A 17,717-nucleotide genomic window follows, 5' to 3' on the forward strand; every position below is an offset into this window, starting at 1 on the left:
CAGATACTTTTGGCTCTGCAGGCCCTTGCAACTTCCATAGGCGTAGGAGAACGTCTTTAAAAAGATATTCTCTTTCAAGAAAATCAATATGTTAACTTTGATATGAACGATTTCATTTTTCTGGCAAAATTTCAGAAACTTCGAGAAACACTTTGTTCTAGTTTGTTTCTTTAAGCTTGTAATCAGGAATTGTTAGATGATTGGCAGCGATAAGCTCAATACCATAATGTGTCCTTTGAAGTGGTTCTTAGCTATCAGTCACGTATGCCATTGTTTATAGAAGATCTGATGTTTCAATACCGCTTGATAAAGAAACTTACATAAACGTAAGCGTAAAAACAATTTAAACGTCGGCTGGAGGTCTCAGAACTAAGCAGTCATCTAAATCAACCGGAGATATGTTGAACACTCGATTTATAACGACTTTGTTAGCCGTTGCGATTATTTTCGTGTCTGGAACTCATGCTGCCGTTTTCAGGCGGTCGAGCCGGGCAACCTGCCCACAAGTAACGACCAAGCCCGACTTCAATTACATTCCGGTATTACATTTTAATACACTTTTAATACATTTTCTTTACTATTAATTAATTTTTTTAGTATGCTGGTTTGTGGTATGAAATTGAGCGTTTTGAAAATGTTTTCCAGCAAGGAACATCATGCGAGCGTGCCATTTACGAAGAAATCTGTAAAATTTGAGCCTAAATTAGAGATTATACTGCAAATGTCTAATTCAAATTGGTTTTCCAATTTACAGCTGTGGGTGTAGTTAGCGTGCTGAACACAGCTGTTTTGGCTGACGGGTGAGTACATATTTAAATCAATTCAATTCCACTTGTTACATTTTCCGTTGCGACATAGGAGCTTGACTAACATCACTGGATCAGCCACTGCCATCAGCCCGGATGAACCTGGTGAGGTCACCTTTTTAAATATGGTTTATAATGTACTAATTTTTGTATAACATTTCAGGTCATTTGATCGTCTCCTTTCCTGGTCGACCGGACGGAGATTATTTGGTGTTGGACACGGACTACACCAACTATGCCTCTGTTTATTCTTGTGATGTTGCTGGAGCTTTCGTTCTAGAATACGCATGGCTGTTGGGTCGTGAACAGACTATGACCCAAGAAGTTAGGGTAATATTTATTGAATTAATAAAAAAGCATAATGCAATAATAATTTTACCTTTAATCTTTTTAAACGATGCCTACAGGATGTAGCTCTTTCCAAGTTCACTCAGTTTGGAGTCGATGTCAGCCAATTTCAACTGACTACCCAGGGTGAAACCTGTGTCTATTATCCAGAATATCCTTTCCCCCCATCTGTTTCGAAGTAATTATCTGTTAAAAAGCAGTGAAGTTATCGTTTTACTGTTTTCATGTTTTAAATAAACAAATTGAGCTAAAATCGGGAACGATCTACGTAGATACGTTTACGTATGTAGATAAGTTTTATAGATATGACGTACAGTTGTTAAGGAACGTTAAGTGATTTGCGATGTCATTTAAAGATAATAGCAAGCTAAAGGGATCAACAAAAGTGACTTGTTACTTGAGAGCCCTTAAAAACTGGTTGCTTTTGTAATAGTTTGAGAAGCACGCGTTTTGAATTTGGAGTACCGTGACATATTACGTAACGAAAGCTTCAAAACAACTGAAATCTAGACTGTTTCTAAACAGGTTTGGCTGTCCGGATTGCGTTCGCTCATCCGGAGTCAAATGTCAGAATGTCGCGTTTGAATATATATATTTTTTTCCAGTTATAATACTCGCACCCGAAGTTGCAAAGGGAATGATTTAGGCGAATGAAAACAAAAAATGAAAATAGGTTGTCTTTCTATTGCTGAAAGTTTTCAGTTTGTTGATGACAAGCAATAACAAACACACCAATCACTCAGTAATTTCCACCCACAATGATGTCGTAGGTTACTAGGAGTCCATGAGACGATTTATCTAATCATTAAAATTTTGCCAAAAACATGATGCCTCTAATCAGACAATAAGTTACGTAATATCCGCATCGTTACATAAACCAATTTTGCGTCACATAAAGAAACTTACTACTGTATGTGAAGGCTGTTTAATTGAAAACAATGCCAATTGCGCTGTGCAAAGAATAATGTGCACCTGCGCCAGAAAGAATGGAAAATTTTTTTCCATTTTAATGGAGATCCACGAGGCAATTGATCATACAAAGCACACGTGGCATTAACAGGACAAACTCCCGCATGGCCGCTACATATGTCGATATCTGGTGATAAACTTTAAACGATCACATGGCGAGCCCAGTTTCACAAGGTTCGTTCTCAAAGTACATAAAAGCCAACCAAGCAATTCCAACCATTGTAACCTTTGTGCTTATGTAAGATGAGAAAGATAAAACGAAACAAAATAAAAATCGACGAGCGTATAAAGCAACTAGAATCGCTTCTCGTCGTTACCTGTCAAACAGATCCAACCATACGACTAAGATGGCTAACAATTTGATCCAAGTCTTGCTTCTTGCCGCTTGCATTGCCGGACTCAATGCTGGCGTGGTAGTCCGCAGCAGCCGCGGCCTCTGCCCGACTTTTACCACCAAACCTGATTTCGACTACAGACAAGTAAGTTCTAATTAATTCCTTGTGAAATTCAAAACAACTTGGCTTACTGATATCATTTTCTCCCATTGTAGTATGCCGGAGTTTGGTATGAAATCGAGAAGATTCCCGTTGTCTTCGAGGAAGGTGAGTCACGAATAATTTTTTTTTATAAAAGAGTTTTATGCGGTTTCATCACGCTCTTTGTTTAAATATTAGGTATGACCTGCATTCGTGCCATTTACGACGAAATCGGTACGTTCAGATAATTGTGTTCCATTTTGCATCGCATAATTAAATTTTAATCATAAATTTTGGCACAAAATAGCACCCAACACCGTCAGCGTCGTCAATACCGCTATTTTGGCTGATGGTAATGCCACTGCCATTTACGGATCAGCCTACCAGCCATACCCCGATACTCAGCCTGGATACTTGATCGTTCAATTTCCCGGCCGTAAGTTAACTGGATTTTCTATTACTTTTATGTTAAAAGAAAAACAAACAAAAAAAAAATAATAATTTTGGTCTATTGATCAAAGGTCCCGATGGTAAGTACTTTGTGCTGGACACTGATTATGTTACCTACACCGCCGTCTATGATTGCGTCGACGTCGGTGCCTTCAAACTGGAATATGCCTGGCTTATGGCTCGTACCAACACCTTGACTGCTGAGCAATTGGCTACTGCCCGTGCTGCATACACCCAGTTTGGAATTGATGTTAGCATCTTCGAAGCTACATACCAGAGCGATTCTTGCCTCTACATTCCATAAGTCTCGCAACAGTTTACTGTTTATCCCTCTTTCGTCAATGAGCTTGTAAATTATAGCAATTGTCTGATATGATGAAACTCGAAAATACAATATGAAAGATAAAAAATTGTCTGTCAGCCTAAAAGTTAAAACAAACGAATATGTACAGCAAGTTTAGTTTCTCCGTTCTAAAAAATTGAACCACACAGTCAGTAGCTATTGACCATATTTGGGAACGAGTAGTAGCCTACTTAGATAAGACCAATAGTTAACAATGTTCTTTGGTTTTTCAATTGTCTTTGATTTAAAGGAGTTTATCGAAAATTTAACGTTCGTTACCTGGTCCTCGATTATTTTTCCTTATTATGGGTAGGTAGTCAAAGTACTACTATTAAAGAGATTGGCAAAATTAATGAATTTATTAGCGAAATGCAAAGGAACGTTTGGCTACAATATTTTACAGTAAGATTGTTAAGGAAAGTACACACATTTTGAGTCTTGATAGGTCGGCTCAAAAGTACTTATGTCAACACCATTGGCAATGAAAACATTTCTAGCAAACGTTAATTCTTCCGGAGACAGGGAATTAGCACGGGCCAGGATCCATGCATATTCTACTTTGAATTCCCCAATGCTAACGCAATTGTAGACGGCGGCGTACGTGACATAATCAGTGTCAAGGACGTAGTAATCAGCACCACCAGCACCTGCAATTAATTTTGTAGGGCACATTCGAAATTTCTTATTTGAGGCTTTAGGGTATATGTGCGGTCAACTTACGGGCATTGAAAGAAACAATTAAATGTCCAGGCTCAGTCTCGGGGTATGGCTGATAAGCTGAACCGTAGATGTCAGTCAGATTACCATCAGCCAAGACGGCAGTATTGAGTACGCTGATAACGTTTGGTGCTGCAATGTTATATAAAAATGTTATATAACATTAATTACTACCTAATAATCAATTGAAAAAATTACTGCGGCTTTCTTTTTACCGATTTCATCGTAGATGGCACGAATGCAGGTCATTCCTGCCCACGCAAAACACATATTTTAATGAAAGTCTCTTTTAAGTGCAGAACATGTAAAACTCACCTTCCTCGAAATTTACGGGAATCTTCTCGATCTCAAACCAAACTCCAGCATACTGAAATCAGAAATCAATTCAACGTTTTATGCGTAACTGCATTGTCTAGCTTACAATTGATCGATACGGATAACGACAAAACATACTTGTAGGTAGTCGAAATCAGGCTTGGACGTAAAGGGAGGACAGGCACCTCGGCTGTTACGAACGACGGCTGCATTAATGCAGGCCATAACGCCGGCCAAAAGTACAACTTGTCTCAAAGGGCTGAACATTTTTGCCTGTAGTTGGATGAGGTTGAAAATTGAGTTGAATAGAAATGTCAAATTGTTCTGTACATATACCCAAGAGGCATTATCTCCTTTGTGTTGCATACTGTTACATAAATGAAAAAGGAAAGATTGTAATGATGATTCGATAGCACTACAGCACTTATTTCGATACATTGAGCAATGTAATAGATGACGGATACGATGAAGTTTTAGTATGTTTTCGAATTATTTATCTTTGTCACATGCCACTCCATGTGATACGAGACGTAGGTCAATATTGGTACCCTTACAGAGAGAGCAAACAACACGACGTTGTTAATCTGAAATACAGAGTTAATTTGATCCCCATAAAATAAAACGGCCGTTTTCTTTCAACTGCGCCACACTCGTGCCAATCCTGTTACATCCTGTTGTATTGCCAAACTGAATACAACTTTAAATTCTGTACAGTTAATAGCTAATAAAGATTTACAGACGATGAGCCTGTTTTACTTTGTTATTGGCTGACCGTACTACAGCCATTTCTATCAAATAACTTTTTTAAAGATATATGCAATCTGGGCCGATGGAGAAGTGTTTCACATTGATTCAATCGCTTGTACAGCTGCATAAGTCATAACGGCATTGACGGCTTGCACAGTTTCCAAGTGAATACGCAACTCTCGCAACCAGTCGGTGGCAACATTCTGTGGCTCACCTTTCAATAAATTCATGTATCGCAAGGCTTGCTCCAGATCGTCTTTTTCCAAATGGTACCTACCAATATTCTTTGTTAGCATTTCTTTATTATTTTCACTTATGGATGACGTACCTTGCCCTAGCCAAAATATCGAAGGTATTTAGCTCAGCCAAGTTGATTTCTTCATCTTGTTTCGGTGGCGGGCGTGCGTCAACTTTGACCACCATCATGCTCTAAAAGAATTTAGTTGACCAAAATGAATTCACGATGTGGGTATCAAGAAAAATCATACTACCTGCAAGTAAGACAGGGCATAACGAAGAACTGATCCACCGTTCTCATCAATCAGCGCTACGCGTCGGCAAACTCTTTCAACATTCTGGAAGCGTTCCTAATAAATAATTTCTTTTGTTTTCTTTCAATGAAAACTTTAAGGACGAACAAAGAGATTTTACCTTCAGAGCTCCCTGTGGAAGAATTCCCTGGCTTACAGCGGATTGCGGGATTGATTCAAGGACTGCACTAGCAAATTCATCGTTATTATTAAGCGCCTGGTTTAGACCATTCAAGTTAAGAGGGCGACGTTGCTCATTCCAAGGCAAATGAACAGTAGCATTGCTACGCAGAGAATCCATCATTGACTGAGCTGCAATCCAGAGCTCTCGAACTTGACGGGAAATTCGATCCTTTTCGGCACGATCGTGGATGGCGTCTTGTATTCCTTTACCCATTCCGTGAAGCTTGGCCAGGTCTTCGTGGTGCAATGCAGCCAATTTCGCAATATCTAGCTCACGTTCAGCTTCAAACGTTCGTTTGAGTTCCAGGTACTGCGTCTTAAGGCTGTCATTTAAGTGATCAGTATAGGCAGCAGCTTGGAGCTTTAGCTGTTGCGTGAACTGATCCGACAGGGTTTTTTCGTGGAAGGAAATCTATCAAAACATCGAGAACATTAGAAAGTTATTCACTCGAAAATTACCAATATTGCGCACGTCTTGATTATATTTCGCTTTAAGTTCATAGTATTGCCGCTCCAACTCGACTCGTAGACGTGACTCCAGGATCGAGAAATCTTCTTTGCGTTGCATATCTAAAGCTCCTTTCAAACGCTGTTGCTCACGCGACTATAACAGAATAATAAATAATGTTTTGTATTTTCCTACACATGAGCTGTTAAGACCGTAGACTTACTTGTTGCTTGGCAAGTTCCTTTTGCAGTGTTATTATCTTCCAATAGGCATGGGCCATCAAAATATTAACTTCCTCTTCACCTAATTTTGTACCCTCAGTTTTTAAGTTGGGTGACAGATCTGGACGAATGGCGGACAACTCCATCTTGAGAAGAGAAAAAAATTGATTAGGTACGTATAAAAAAAAACACACATACATTTTCTCATGCCCACCTGCAAATTGTGCCTTGCAGTATCAACAAGTTCACGATATTCATCCATAACCTTAGCTTCCGATTGAGCAGCGTCCACTCGTGCTTTGGCAGTTTCCAAGCTATAAAGAATCTGCTAAATACGTACCAGCCATATTATAAATAGTTACTACTGCGTACCTGTAGAGAGCACGGGCGACACTTTCATCGAAAGTAATAAGATCAGGTGTTTGTATACTCTGGTCATTCTTGAGTCCATGAGCAACAACCTCTTTGAGTTGAGCTACGGCCAATCGTGCTTCGTGAGCTCGGGATTCAGCAACATGCACTGCTTCATTTTTATCTTGTGTCGCAACAAAGACCGGCTCCCAGATATTTTCTTGTGTTTGACCAGGCTCATAGATCTTCTCCAAGGATTTAAAGACCAGATCAACATGCTCTAAAAATCAACGATGGAGAAATATTGATGTTTAAATTTGTTACAGCCTTTTAGAGAATAAAAAACAATGGCTGTAGAAAACATGAAACTAAAAATTACTTTTGATCGAAGCAGCAGCGATATCCTGTGCATCGACGGCTTGTTTCACAGCTTCGGACGCTTTGGCATGAAGTTCCTTTAGCAAGGTTTCGAATTCAGCAGAACTCATTTCAGACAAATTAACTGCAGCTGTTTCCTGAACATTGGTGACCTATATCGAATGACCGCTCAGTTTTCTCATTAAGATAAGATGATTGAACTTTCTCACCTCAGTGACAGAGCTATCGGATCCGGAATCGTTCACTACCTCTGCATTTTCTTCAAGTTTCACCTGAAAACAATAAAAACATTTAAATCCAGTATTTTATCAAAAGATTCAAAATTAGCTACTTCATTATCCAGGCCTACAGGATCCTCTTTAATTGGATTTTCAGTTTTCTCATCATCAATTGGTTTTTCTGTAACATCTAATGGTGTTGAATCTACAGAGGATTTAGGTGACTCAACAAGATCATCAGTAGGGGTAACAGCTACTACATCTATAATAAAATTTGAACCAGTTTATTAGGATAGAACAAACACCTGGATAATTCAAGGTACCATCTGTCTTCTTTGATGCTTCTCGTTCTAACTTTTTCTTTAGAAGTCCGTCTTCCAAAGATCTGGACAGAAAAATATGGGTAACTAAAAAACATGTTTAATGAAAATAGAAATAATAAAGGGGAAAAAATACATACCTGACAGGAGGAGTGAAGACTGGTATGTGGGAAACTGGAGGTCCAAGCAGAAGATTGTAGAGAAATGAGGATCCAGGGATGTTTTTTTCAGAGAACTTTCTGAATCCATCACTTGTTTTTGCTAGAGCGACCGAACCACCGACAGTTGCCAAAACAGCTGTACCCGCAATAGTGAGAAATTTGTTTCCAGATCTAACAATGAACCCATGATTACAACTGATCTAAACATCACATAAAATGATCATTCCACCGGTTACATTTGATTGGATTTTCGGCTGTTTATGTTCCGACGAATAATGTGTCTTCCATTCTGGAGTGACACTTTCGACTGGGAACAGATTCTGACAGGTGCTTTCCACATTCCTCGGAAAATTCGACCTAGTACTTAAAGATTTTAAAGCGATATTAAATTATTCCTGCCACCCTTATAAAATCTTGGGAATAGGACAGTGGAAAACAGACGACAAAGTTGGCTTTCGTACTGGTATTAATTCACAGACGCTAGATGGCAGATGGACTCCTTTAATAAAAAAAGATCTTTAATTCACAAGTTAGTATTTGGTGACAATGAAAAAGTGCACGCTCGTATTTATTTGTTGGATAAAAAGTATGCATGATACCGTTATTTTAAACCATTGCGTGGTTTTTCCGCTGAGTAGGCAAACGCGCAAGCCGGAAAGAGAATCTGATTCCCTTTCAATCATTGTTTAGCCCCATTTCATCATCTTACCAGCAGACGACGTAACTAAACGTAAAAATACTATTGCTGATTATTATCTGATCTGGTTCTCTGCAGTCTTGATAAGGTGATTTGAAATCTTTTACCAGTAATTTCGCATGCATGTTCCATATCAATATTAATATTGTTGTCGCTATAAAAAAAGATGGAATACGACGTGAAAAAAGCTTTAAAGGACGCAAAAGAGTTTGTTAAAAACAAGGACTACAATTCAGCCTTGGACACCTGTAAGGTGAACAAATAAGTTCCTGTACAACTTCCTTCCGTTATTAATCAATATGTAAACAATTTCTGTAAAGGGTATATTGAAACATGAAAAGAATAACTACTTGTCATGGGTTTTGAGTGCTGTATCCTTTCAAGAACTTGGCCAAAGGGAAAAAGCCTTGACAGCATTTGTTAAAGCAACAGAGCTACAACCAGATCAACTCACTGCCTGGCAAGGGCTGGCAGCATTTTTGGAACAAGAAAGAAATCAATTGGTGGTCACTACTGATGGTGGTCAACAGTCACATGAGCTTTCACAGAAGCTATGTGATGTGTACAAAAAGCTTGAATGCTTTCTTAAAAGGTTAGGTGTTGTAATTTTGTTATTGAATTTCATTTGTTTTGCACTAATGCAACTGTTAAATCTGTATAGTGATCCTGTGAAGCATATAAATATCTTGAAGAAGCAATGTGAGCTGTACAAATCATTAGGACAGCTTGAAAATTCTGCTGACAGAGCAATCCTTCTTTTGAATAAAGGAGACAAAGAAATAACCAAATCTGTAGCAAAGATACTGTCCCCTGTTTTATCTCTTTTGGATCATCCAACACTACAAATTGTTAGTACTTATATCTTTTTCTTTTTTTTTTTTTTGTTGACAAGAATTTCACCTTGATCACATTCTTTTGTGCAGCTTGGAAGTTCACTTGATGAACTATTTTACCCAGAAGGCGAAAAATTAGACAAATTCTTCATTGAGCAAAAGCTTTTGGTTGCGCTGCAATTGAAGCAGTATTTGAAGGCGGTGACTGTGGCTTCTGAAATTCTTATTTCAAACCCAAAACATGTTCCATCCCTGGAGGTCATTGCCCATGCATTTGTTGAAGAAAAAGAAATTGATGTTTCGCTTGATCGAGTTGGACAAATAATTGATGCATTGCTCTCGGAGAATCCAAAAAGCGAATATGGTTTACTAGCTAAAGCACGGTGGTTGCTCTTGAATGGAAAGCCATTGGAAGCTAAACAATTATTGGAATTCATGAACACCAAGGACGCAACGCGTAAATCACGTATTCTTTGTGAAGCGTACCAAGAATTACATCAGTGGACAAAAGTGGAAAACATTTGCCGCGACGGGCTTGAGTCTACTGTTCCAATAGAATCGGATCAACGTTTTTGGAAATTAATGCTGATCAAAAGCTTGATGGAAACCGGTGGAGTTGAGCGTCTTAAAGAAGCGTCGATGATCTTGGATAACATTCGGGATGAAGCCAAGACCTTCATTATGTTTAGATTATTGGAAACTACACATCTTTTGCGTTCCAACCAACTTGAAAAATGCAAACATAATCTAGACGTGTTAGAAGAGGAACAACCAATCGGCAATATGGACAAGGTACTTCTAATCAAAGCCGAATATTTGGAAAAAACCGGACGTGATGAGGATGCTGTACAGCTACTAGATCTTGTTTGTGAAAGCTACCCACAAAACGTCGAAGTTTTACTGAAAGCGGCTAAAATGTTATGGCACAGTTCCAGTAACCGCGGGAAGAGCGTCGCTATAATGCTAAACGTCATCAAGCTGAATCGAGATATCGCCGAACCATACCTGTTAGTGGGAACTTTTTATGGCGAGCAACAGCACAATACTTCAAGCTTGCAACGAGCTGTGCGTTGCCTTGAGAAGGCATTCCAATTGGATCCTTATGACATAAGAACGTGTGAAAAGTTGCTGGAACTCTATCGATTGCTTGATGATATTTCAAGTGCTGTTAAACTTTTGGAGGTTGTCGTCCGATGTAACGTAAAAAATCGTCGATGGGCGTGGTTGCAGAAAGGTCTTCTGCACTTAAAAATGTTCCAGAAACAGAAACATGTCCCGGAAAAGGAAAAAGAAGCTGGTTTGGCAATTACGAGCTTACAAAACGCGATGGCTATCGATTCCAATGATAGTTCCGGCTGGGAAGCCTTGGGTATATAAAAGATATTTACTCGTTATACTTTAGACGTGAACTAATCTGATTTTCTATTTAGGCGAAGCCTATATTGCCCGTGGCTCGTATACTGCTGCATTGAAAGCATTCCAGCGTGCTTCCGAATTGAACCCTCTATCGACTTACTCGTCATACCAAATCGCCTCCATCAAACAAATAATGGGTGAAAATGCAGAGGCGGTAATCGCATTTGAAGCTCTGCTCAAGCAAACTCCGGACTATGTGCCTGCCCTTAAAGGACTTGCTGAAACGGTTCTAAATCAGGCAATTGACTACCTAACAGACGGTTTCACTGGCAGAACGGTGGACTGCTGCACGAAAGCTTTTGATTTACTCGTGAGAGCAAGTAGACTCAATTCCCACTTAGCCTGTGTATGGGCTCTTTTAGGTCAAGTCTGTTTATTGCTTCGAAATATTCCGAAATCGGATTTCACGCTGCTGAACGTCCCGCCAGTGCTCCATTCAGACAAAGATTTGCCCATCACTAAAATCCTAGTGATGGAGATGGGTCCAAAATTCTTCTTGTCTGCGTTGAGGTTGCTGCCTGACTCAGGTGCGTTGTGGCATAATTTGGCTTTATCTTATCAAGCCTGTTGGAAACTCGATCAAACTGCAGCCTACAAGTCTTCTGCATTGGCGGCTATTAAGAAAGCCATTACTTTGGAGCCTAAAGATTCTTCGCACTGGGATTTACTTGGTCTGGTTGCTACTGAACCAGCTATCCGGCAACACGCTTTTATCCGTGCGCTGGAGCTAAGTCCTAACGCACCAAGGACTGCCGCCACGTGGACTCATCTTGGAGCTTTGTACATGGAAAATGGAGATCTTCACTTGGCTCATGAGTGCTTCAAGCAATCACAAAACATTGATCCGTTTCACGTCGCCGCGTGGATTGGGCAAGGCAATATTGCTGAACAATTGAGCCCAGCCGAAGCTATGGATCTTTTCCGACACACAGCAACCATCGGCAGCGGTAGTCCAGGCCAGTGCGAAGGAAGTCCATCTTACGCTCAGTGGGTTATAAACACGCTAGCCGATCCCCTGGCGAAACAGACAGCCCATTATCGCTATAGTATTGTACAGATGCACGCTGTACCCGTCGCCATTGATAGTCTAGTCAAATATGTCGCTCTCTATCCTGACGACAGTTGCGCTCTGAATTTACTTGGACTGCTCTACGAGCGTCAAGGATTGTTCAGGAAAGCCGAAGAAGCCTTTTTGAACGGTGCATATTTCTACAATTCTTTTCCGTTTCTGTTCTAACCCGAAAAATTGTAATCGCTGTTTTCTTTTTTTCATTCCACAGGGATTGAACATCTAACCTTGGATGATAGCACGATTAGCAGATCCCGCATGGACAAGATGAAAGCTAACTTGGCCAGACTTTACACTTATCTTGATCGATGTGATGAAGCCACCGAACTGTACGGCACGTTGCAGGAATCAGAGCTCAGTTCAGCATGTGGAATTGCTCTTGCTCATTTCAAAGCCAACAGACATGCCGAGTCTTATGTTACCTATGAAGCAGCCTTGCATTGGCTGGCTTCAGATGACGAGAAACGTTCTCATTTATTGGTAGCCATGGCCATGGCCGCCTTTCGACGAGATTTCCCCGACGCCGAAGCAGCAAATTTGCTTCTTTACGAAAGCTCACAATTGCAACCACCCTCCGTCTATGGACTTTTAGCACTTGGAGCACTCGGTCTGCTAACAGAAGACGATACCTTAACTACAGCCGCTTTCCAGGAATTGTTACCTTATCAGACAGAGCCACGCTATGTAGCAGACATCAGTCGGTTGTCGTCGTATCAGCAATCTCTTCTTGGAAACGAACTGCAAGGGCAACGTGAAATTGCGCGCAATATTCATATGCTGCCCAACGTTCCTGAGCTATGGACATTATTGGCTTCTTTTAAAGCATCAGTTGCAGTCCAAGCGTCTCATTCTCGGCCGTCTGATGGAGTGCAGGTGGCTCGTTGGGCTGAGATTGCATTTGGTGCTCGGTGCCAGAGTGACTCGGCCGCAGACCATGTTTTTCAAACCATCGATATGTCGCAAGTTATTTCGCTCATCAGTCTGGGCTATCTACTAGCCGGAGAGGATACTACCAGTCTCACGACAGCACAGAAGGCTGTTCACTGTAATCCGCATTCAGCTGCATCATGGTCGGTGTTGCTTGCAGCTGCCCTTCCTTTCTGGAGTGGAACGGGCACGGTTAATGATCGGATTCAACGGTTAGGTTGGCTCAAGAAATTGATCGAACATTTGCGTCGCAAATGCGATGTTACGGTGTATTCCCGTCTAACGCCTTGGCTTGGCCATTACGAACGACGGTTGGTCTCATTATTGAGCCAATCTTGATGTATTTCGGCTTCTGATTCCAATAAAGCTTATGAATCAAATCCAAAGAAGATGATGAAAGACTGCGACAAGAAAATTAATTTCGTCTTGTTACATCCAAATAACTGGTAAGTTAAAAAAAAAAAAAAAATGTAAGACGGCATTTTTTGGCAGGATTGTTGGCTTGGATGACGCGCCGCCCATTTTCTAGCACCTCCTACTGCCAATTATACGGCATGCAGCCTTTGGGATGGTTTCAAAATGTTTTTTTCCATTTGTGCTGCAAGTCTCCATACTCTTGGTCTTCTCGCCCGTGCTTACTCAGTTAACTAATACGTATAGACGACGGTTTTTTCTCTGTACAATTTGCCCCGCACTTTGGTGATTGAGGAAGTTCCGCACACGCCGCTAATCAAGCGGAAACATTTCATCGTGGACTGAATTGCGTGCTACCATTGAATGTTGTGACTATACAGTAACTTTTTTAAAAAAAGAGCAATAGGTGCAAGTTGCAGTGAAATTGACTTTCATCACCATGCACTACAAGTTCCGCTAATGACGTCGATCGTGTACCTCCTTGTCCTGGTTTGTTTTTGGACCGGGTTGATCGGCTGTTCGACGCAAGTTTCGCTTTTCAATGAAGGTAAGCGAAATTTTTCTTTTCTTTCTTCGCAATAGCAGGTTGGGTTGAACTGACATTTGTTCAGTGAATTTCATCAAATTGCTTTCGATTTCGCACGCGAAACCAATTTAATGAAATAAGTCAAAGGAGATCAACGACGTAGTGACTTTGTGCTAGTGTATCGAACAGTACGACAAAAGTTCTTGTGTAGAAAAACATTTTGCGTCTTCAAGTCAACCGAGCGACTCGAACTCAGTCCTAAGATAACTTTCAGAATCTCATTCTAAATTTGCGATTTTATTTAGAAATTTACCATCTTAAAATGTTGATAATAATTCAGTGTCGTTGCGTTTGCCTCACACGCTTTTAAGCGTGACTGCCAAGTTAGACATCATTGTCAAGCTGAGAATCGGAATCCAAACATTTCCATGCCGACCTTCAGGGTGTTGAGTGACTAACAGATTTCTTTCTTAATCTTTTCCGTTGCTGTTGTTGTCGAACGCACACGGCTGACGTGTCTAACTAATTTTTTATTTTGATGTCAGCAGTGCAGCTTGAAAAAAATTCCCTTATTTGTTTTAAAACAATGGAAAGGAAATAATAAAGAAAACTTGGTCATTAAATCCAACGTTGAAAGGAACGTTAGTTGACGGGTCGGTGTGGCATTTTTTATGGCAGCTCACTGATTTTGTTTGAATAATGGCCCGGCATATTATCAAACGACAGGCTTTGAAACCTTGAATAGAGTACGACTTTTTGTTTAGATGCAATCTTAGGAACCGGGAGAACAAAACAGTTAAAAATAAACAAGTTTTGTTGTTATACCAACATCGCTTTACATCATCATAAACAAGATGTATGTCAAAACCTTCCCGTTCGGTTAACAAACGTTGTTTAAACTTAAGAAAAACAAACGCTACGTCACGGTGGTCGACTGGCGGAGGCCAACGTATTGGAAAAAATTTGTTCGAGTAATTGGGTGCCTAAGAGTCATGAGATTCTTTGTCTATGGTGCTCGTTGATGAGCACCCGAGAAACCTGCTTTCTCTGTGGGTATAACAGCGAGCGGTTTTATTTTCAGCTTCTTTTCCTCCCTCTAATACTGTGTCTCGCACTCGTCCCGGCCAGGCGTGTTGATACCGTAATGGTCTCGCTCGAGTTCACGCGTCTCCGTCAAGGCGACGGACGAGTAGGTTCATTTGTACTACGTTTTGACACCAACACATAGACTTTCATCTTTGTTTGGAAAGTGAGAAATGTTTGTAGAATTCCTTTGTACATTTTTTTGTTTTTTTGTTTTAGTTTTCTTCATAGTAGATGCTACTTTTATTTATGCATCTATACTTGTATTTCAGTCCAATTGTTCGACTTCCTTTTGATAAGAGTTGCGATACGTATAACTAGTGTGGCTAGTCTCTATTTTTAGGTGTTGGAAGCGCGACTCGATGATAATCCCGACGCCAAAGCAACAGCCTCGTGGCAATAACAAAGCGGATCCTTTTCGACTTTTAAAGGGACTTTCTAAGAGCTTTTGGAGACGATGGGCTCGACGGTTGGGTGGGAAGATACGACACGCGACAATAAATATCCCCGATCACGTTGTTGGCGACACACTAAAATTAAAGGACTGCAAAGAAAAGACCAGCCGGTTTATTGTTTCAATGTCCAGCGAGCGCTACCACTTTAAATTGACTGGCTCAATCCCCATTTAAAAGGTGCCGAATGAGTCGTTAGAAATTAATTCACCGTTACTTCGAGGGGGAAGGGGAATCTCACTCCCGTTTTAAAGGATCGTAGAATGAGATTCTTCGTTGGACAACCATGAATCATCACCTTTTCTATTTCGAGATATTGACGAGGCCTTCTTGTGGTTAACTCAGCCAGAAACAGGTCAATTAAAAGTGAATGGTGCTGCCACTGTTGGTGTGGGCTTCTGCGGATGTTGATCCAAACAAGATGATTATAAGAGCGCAGTAGACTTGCGTTTATTTTTTATTTCAAAATATAACCTTTTTTTTATTTTTCGCGTCTTTGCCAGATGTTTCATCAGTTGCTGTTGCATCCATTCCATCACCAATGCCTAGTTTTTACATGCGCCAACAACTTATCCTAGGTCCAGCCCTGAATGTGACGGTGCGCGAAGGCGATAAAGCTTTGATGCCCTGCATTGCTCCACATTTAGGGGATAAAACAGTTGAGTCCTTCTAATCATTGGTAACCAAAGATAGATATGAAAAATTTAAGACAAGTTGAACAAATATTCCTTAGTCATCAACCGTCTTGTGAAATGAAGTTCGCCACGTTGAATAATCGTAAATTTAAATGTATTTATCTTTCAGGTCTCGTGGATAAGACAAAAAGATTTAGCTATTCTCACTTCCGGCCATCATGTGTACACAAGGTAATTGATTGTAAACAAATTAACGCATACTTGCAGTCTCATTGCTGCGACGTGTTTCAACAGCGATAGAAGAGTGGGATCCATCCATCCGTCAGCATCGGACCTATGGGGATTGCAAGTAATGAATTCGTGATCGCTTTCTTTCTTGTTGTTGACTTTTCGTTATTCTAGAAAATGCGATAAGAACTTCAAATAGTATTTTCTGAGCTTTAGAATGCGGTCCCCAACAAAATGTTTTCCCATTCTTTTTGTCTTTCGGACGGGGATATTCTTTTTACTAAAGCGTTGTACAACGTTCTTTGCAAATAGAGTCGCATGTTAAATTCCTGCTATAATGAAAGTTATGCTAGAGATGACACTTTTCTGAAGGTTACATTAAAAACATGGTATTTCTCTCGTCTAGATATACCTTCCCAATTTAGCAGTTTCCCCTATAACTTCTGCTATGGAGTACGAGAGCCTTCTAAATTCATAAATTGTTTTGTTCTACACTTTACAGATTTCACCTGTGCGATCTTCTGATGAAGGTTTATACCAATGCCAAGTAAATACGGAACCAAAACAAAGTCACACTGTTGTACTTGTAGTTTTGGGTAAAGCTTAAGATTGTTTCAAGTTTATGGATGCCAAATTCATATGTAGTTATTGCTTCTTTTTTCAAGAACAAGATTTGAAAGATTCTCCCATCGTATCTGCACTACCTACCGTTTTGACGAATGCAAGTGCAGGACGAATGCCAAAGGTATCTTTAAAGATTGTTGGTGGAAATCAAGAACGAACTAACGTCGAGGGCAGCAGTCTAGCTTTAATATGTTCAGTCATCCTGCACGAGGATGGGCTATATGGGAAGAATGTTGAATTGGCCTGGTGGCATGGAAACGTTAAACTCAATTTAAAGTAAGGAATACTGCATTTTACCGTTTTGCGTACTTATTTCTAGCACGCGAAGCGGCAAAACTGTACTTTGAGAAGAAAAATCTTATTATTCTTCAAATATAGAAACTCTGGCACACGAATCAGCAGCAGCCAAGTTGTGAGAACTGATGAGGTCACAGCCGAACTCAAAATTCATTTCATACAACCTTCAGATGCTGGAATTTATAACTGCAAAGCTGAAATCAAATCCTTCCAAGAACAGATGTTAAACACAGATGCTACGAAACAGTTATCTGTGAAATTGAATGTAATTAGAAAACATGTGGAAAACACTGCAGTGTTTTGTATGCCATTGTCTGTTCTCTTGATACTGCTTGTATGCTGCACTACTATGTTTTTATAAATAAATGCTATATTTCCAATACATGGCATGTACTACTTGAGCAATTTTAATGACTCAACACATGTCTGTTCTTGAGGATTCGTCTCATCAAAATTTTGCGACCATTTGTGGTAGAAAGACGTGTCTTCCAGCCATGCCTTTTGATCCGTTTGATCTCATTTGGTCGAGGGAAAT

General features: G+C 40.2%; 6 protein-coding genes across 10 annotated transcripts; 4 read left to right on the forward strand and 2 right to left on the reverse strand.

Annotated features, from left to right (window-relative positions):
- The first annotated feature begins 342 nt into the window (after window positions 1–342).
- Window positions 343–1,407, forward strand: LOC116919135 (apolipoprotein D). The gene is made up of 6 exons (XM_032925026.2): window positions 343–539; window positions 598–685; window positions 755–800; window positions 859–911; window positions 970–1,136; window positions 1,214–1,407. The coding sequence occupies exons 1-6, from the start codon at window positions 399–401 to the stop codon at window positions 1,334–1,336; spliced, it is 618 nt and encodes a 205-aa protein (XP_032780917.2). The 5' UTR covers window positions 343–398; the 3' UTR covers window positions 1,337–1,407.
- A 1,014-nt stretch (window positions 1,408–2,421) lies between these two features.
- LOC116919154 (apolipoprotein D) lies at window positions 2,422–3,463 on the forward strand. The gene is made up of 5 exons (XM_032925063.2): window positions 2,422–2,602; window positions 2,674–2,725; window positions 2,798–2,833; window positions 2,907–3,035; window positions 3,121–3,463. The coding sequence occupies exons 1-5, from the start codon at window positions 2,471–2,473 to the stop codon at window positions 3,351–3,353; spliced, it is 582 nt and encodes a 193-aa protein (XP_032780954.1). The 5' UTR covers window positions 2,422–2,470; the 3' UTR covers window positions 3,354–3,463.
- Window positions 3,464–3,732: 269 nt separating this feature from the next.
- On the reverse strand, window positions 3,733–4,746 carry LOC116919150 (apolipoprotein D). Its single transcript, XM_032925060.2, has 5 exons — window positions 4,563–4,746; window positions 4,425–4,476; window positions 4,325–4,360; window positions 4,113–4,241; window positions 3,733–4,039 (listed from the first exon to the last, which is right to left on the reverse strand). The coding sequence occupies exons 1-5, from the start codon at window positions 4,689–4,691 to the stop codon at window positions 3,804–3,806; spliced, it is 582 nt and encodes a 193-aa protein (XP_032780951.2). The 5' UTR covers window positions 4,692–4,746; the 3' UTR covers window positions 3,733–3,803.
- Window positions 4,747–5,083: 337 nt separating this feature from the next.
- LOC116919144 (MICOS complex subunit MIC60) lies at window positions 5,084–8,438 on the reverse strand. 2 transcript variants are annotated; one of them, XM_045171415.1, is made up of 14 exons: window positions 8,218–8,438; window positions 7,961–8,152; window positions 7,824–7,885; window positions 7,614–7,762; window positions 7,492–7,554; window positions 7,284–7,419; window positions 6,926–7,184; window positions 6,768–6,867; window positions 6,556–6,699; window positions 6,357–6,488; window positions 5,823–6,296; window positions 5,663–5,758; window positions 5,500–5,600; window positions 5,084–5,444 (listed from the first exon to the last, which is right to left on the reverse strand). In XM_045171415.1, the coding sequence occupies exons 1-14, from the start codon at window positions 8,319–8,321 to the stop codon at window positions 5,267–5,269; spliced, it is 2,190 nt and encodes a 729-aa protein (XP_045027350.1). In that variant the 5' UTR covers window positions 8,322–8,438; the 3' UTR covers window positions 5,084–5,266. The 2 variants fall into 2 exon arrangements, with proteins under 2 accessions (XP_045027350.1, XP_032780941.2); XM_032925050.2 differs by having other exon boundaries at window positions 7,284–7,434; window positions 8,218–8,437.
- Window positions 8,439–8,618: 180 nt separating this feature from the next.
- On the forward strand, window positions 8,619–13,303 carry LOC116919138 (tetratricopeptide repeat protein 37). The gene is made up of 7 exons (XM_045171414.1): window positions 8,619–8,766; window positions 8,845–8,931; window positions 8,999–9,270; window positions 9,340–9,526; window positions 9,602–10,880; window positions 10,942–12,126; window positions 12,208–13,303. The coding sequence occupies exons 2-7, from the start codon at window positions 8,845–8,847 to the stop codon at window positions 13,260–13,262; spliced, it is 4,065 nt and encodes a 1,354-aa protein (XP_045027349.1). The 5' UTR covers window positions 8,619–8,766; the 3' UTR covers window positions 13,263–13,303.
- LOC116919148 lies at window positions 13,230–17,583 on the forward strand. Of its 4 annotated transcripts, XM_032925056.2 has the most exons (8): window positions 13,230–13,369; window positions 13,736–13,884; window positions 15,902–16,056; window positions 16,203–16,264; window positions 16,328–16,382; window positions 16,764–16,857; window positions 16,927–17,161; window positions 17,264–17,583. In XM_032925056.2, the coding sequence occupies exons 2-8, from the start codon at window positions 13,797–13,799 to the stop codon at window positions 17,541–17,543; spliced, it is 969 nt and encodes a 322-aa protein (XP_032780947.2). In that variant the 5' UTR covers window positions 13,230–13,369; window positions 13,736–13,796; the 3' UTR covers window positions 17,544–17,583. The 4 variants fall into 4 exon arrangements, with proteins under 4 accessions (XP_032780947.2, XP_032780946.2, XP_032780948.2 ...); XM_032925055.2 differs by lacking the exon at window positions 13,230–13,369 and having other exon boundaries at window positions 13,394–13,884; XM_032925057.2 differs by lacking the exons at window positions 13,230–13,369; window positions 13,736–13,884 and adding an exon at window positions 13,925–15,112.
- The last annotated feature ends 134 nt before the right edge of the window (window positions 17,584–17,717 follow it).

This window comes from Daphnia magna, linkage group LG3 (assembly GCF_020631705.1).
Source record: "Daphnia magna isolate NIES linkage group LG3, ASM2063170v1.1, whole genome shotgun sequence".
Classification (NCBI taxonomy): Eukaryota; Metazoa; Arthropoda; class Branchiopoda; order Diplostraca; family Daphniidae; genus Daphnia; species Daphnia magna.

What these genes read in the sequence shown, in the direction of transcription:
- LOC116919135 (XM_032925026.2), top strand. Translation starts at nt 399, where the DNA reads ATGTTGAACACTCGATTTATAACGACTTTGTTAGCCGTTGCGATTATT. An exon ending in CCGACTTCAATTACATTCCG is followed by an intron (nt 540 to 597) that starts GTATTACATTTT and finishes TAATTTTTTTAG; the next exon opens with TATGCTGGTTTGTGGTATGA. An exon ending in CTATGACCCAAGAAGTTAGG is followed by an intron (nt 1,137 to 1,213) that starts GTAATATTTATT and finishes CGATGCCTACAG; the next exon opens with GATGTAGCTCTTTCCAAGTT.
- LOC116919144 (XM_032925050.2), bottom strand. Translation starts at nt 8,321, where the DNA reads ATGTGGAAAGCACCTGTCAGAATCTGTTCCCAGTCGAAAGTGTCACTC. An exon ending in AGCATCAAAGAAGACAGATG is followed by an intron (nt 7,763 to 7,823) that starts GTACCTTGAATT and finishes ATTTTATTATAG; the next exon opens with ATGTAGTAGCTGTTACCCCT. An exon ending in AGGAACTTGCCAAGCAACAA is followed by an intron (nt 6,489 to 6,555) that starts GTAAGTCTACGG and finishes ATTCTGTTATAG; the next exon opens with TCGCGTGAGCAACAGCGTTT.
- LOC116919154 (XM_032925063.2), top strand. Translation starts at nt 2,471, where the DNA reads ATGGCTAACAATTTGATCCAAGTCTTGCTTCTTGCCGCTTGCATTGCC. An exon ending in TGCCATTTACGACGAAATCG is followed by an intron (nt 2,834 to 2,906) that starts GTACGTTCAGAT and finishes GGCACAAAATAG; the next exon opens with CACCCAACACCGTCAGCGTC. An exon ending in GATCGTTCAATTTCCCGGCC is followed by an intron (nt 3,036 to 3,120) that starts GTAAGTTAACTG and finishes TATTGATCAAAG; the next exon opens with GTCCCGATGGTAAGTACTTT.
- LOC116919138 (XM_045171414.1), top strand. Translation starts at nt 8,845, where the DNA reads ATGGAATACGACGTGAAAAAAGCTTTAAAGGACGCAAAAGAGTTTGTT. An exon ending in CTTGAATGCTTTCTTAAAAG is followed by an intron (nt 9,271 to 9,339) that starts GTTAGGTGTTGT and finishes AAATCTGTATAG; the next exon opens with TGATCCTGTGAAGCATATAA. An exon ending in ATCATCCAACACTACAAATT is followed by an intron (nt 9,527 to 9,601) that starts GTTAGTACTTAT and finishes TCTTTTGTGCAG; the next exon opens with CTTGGAAGTTCACTTGATGA.
- LOC116919150 (XM_032925060.2), bottom strand. Translation starts at nt 4,691, where the DNA reads ATGTTCAGCCCTTTGAGACAAGTTGTACTTTTGGCCGGCGTTATGGCC. An exon ending in TGCCATCTACGATGAAATCG is followed by an intron (nt 4,242 to 4,324) that starts GTAAAAAGAAAG and finishes ATAACATTGCAG; the next exon opens with CACCAAACGTTATCAGCGTA. An exon ending in AATTGTTTCTTTCAATGCCC is followed by an intron (nt 4,040 to 4,112) that starts GTAAGTTGACCG and finishes AATTAATTGCAG; the next exon opens with GTGCTGGTGGTGCTGATTAC.
- LOC116919148 (XM_032925056.2), top strand. Translation starts at nt 13,797, where the DNA reads ATGACGTCGATCGTGTACCTCCTTGTCCTGGTTTGTTTTTGGACCGGG. An exon ending in GGCCATCATGTGTACACAAG is followed by an intron (nt 16,265 to 16,327) that starts GTAATTGATTGT and finishes GTGTTTCAACAG; the next exon opens with CGATAGAAGAGTGGGATCCA. An exon ending in AACGTTAAACTCAATTTAAA is followed by an intron (nt 17,162 to 17,263) that starts GTAAGGAATACT and finishes CTTCAAATATAG; the next exon opens with AAACTCTGGCACACGAATCA.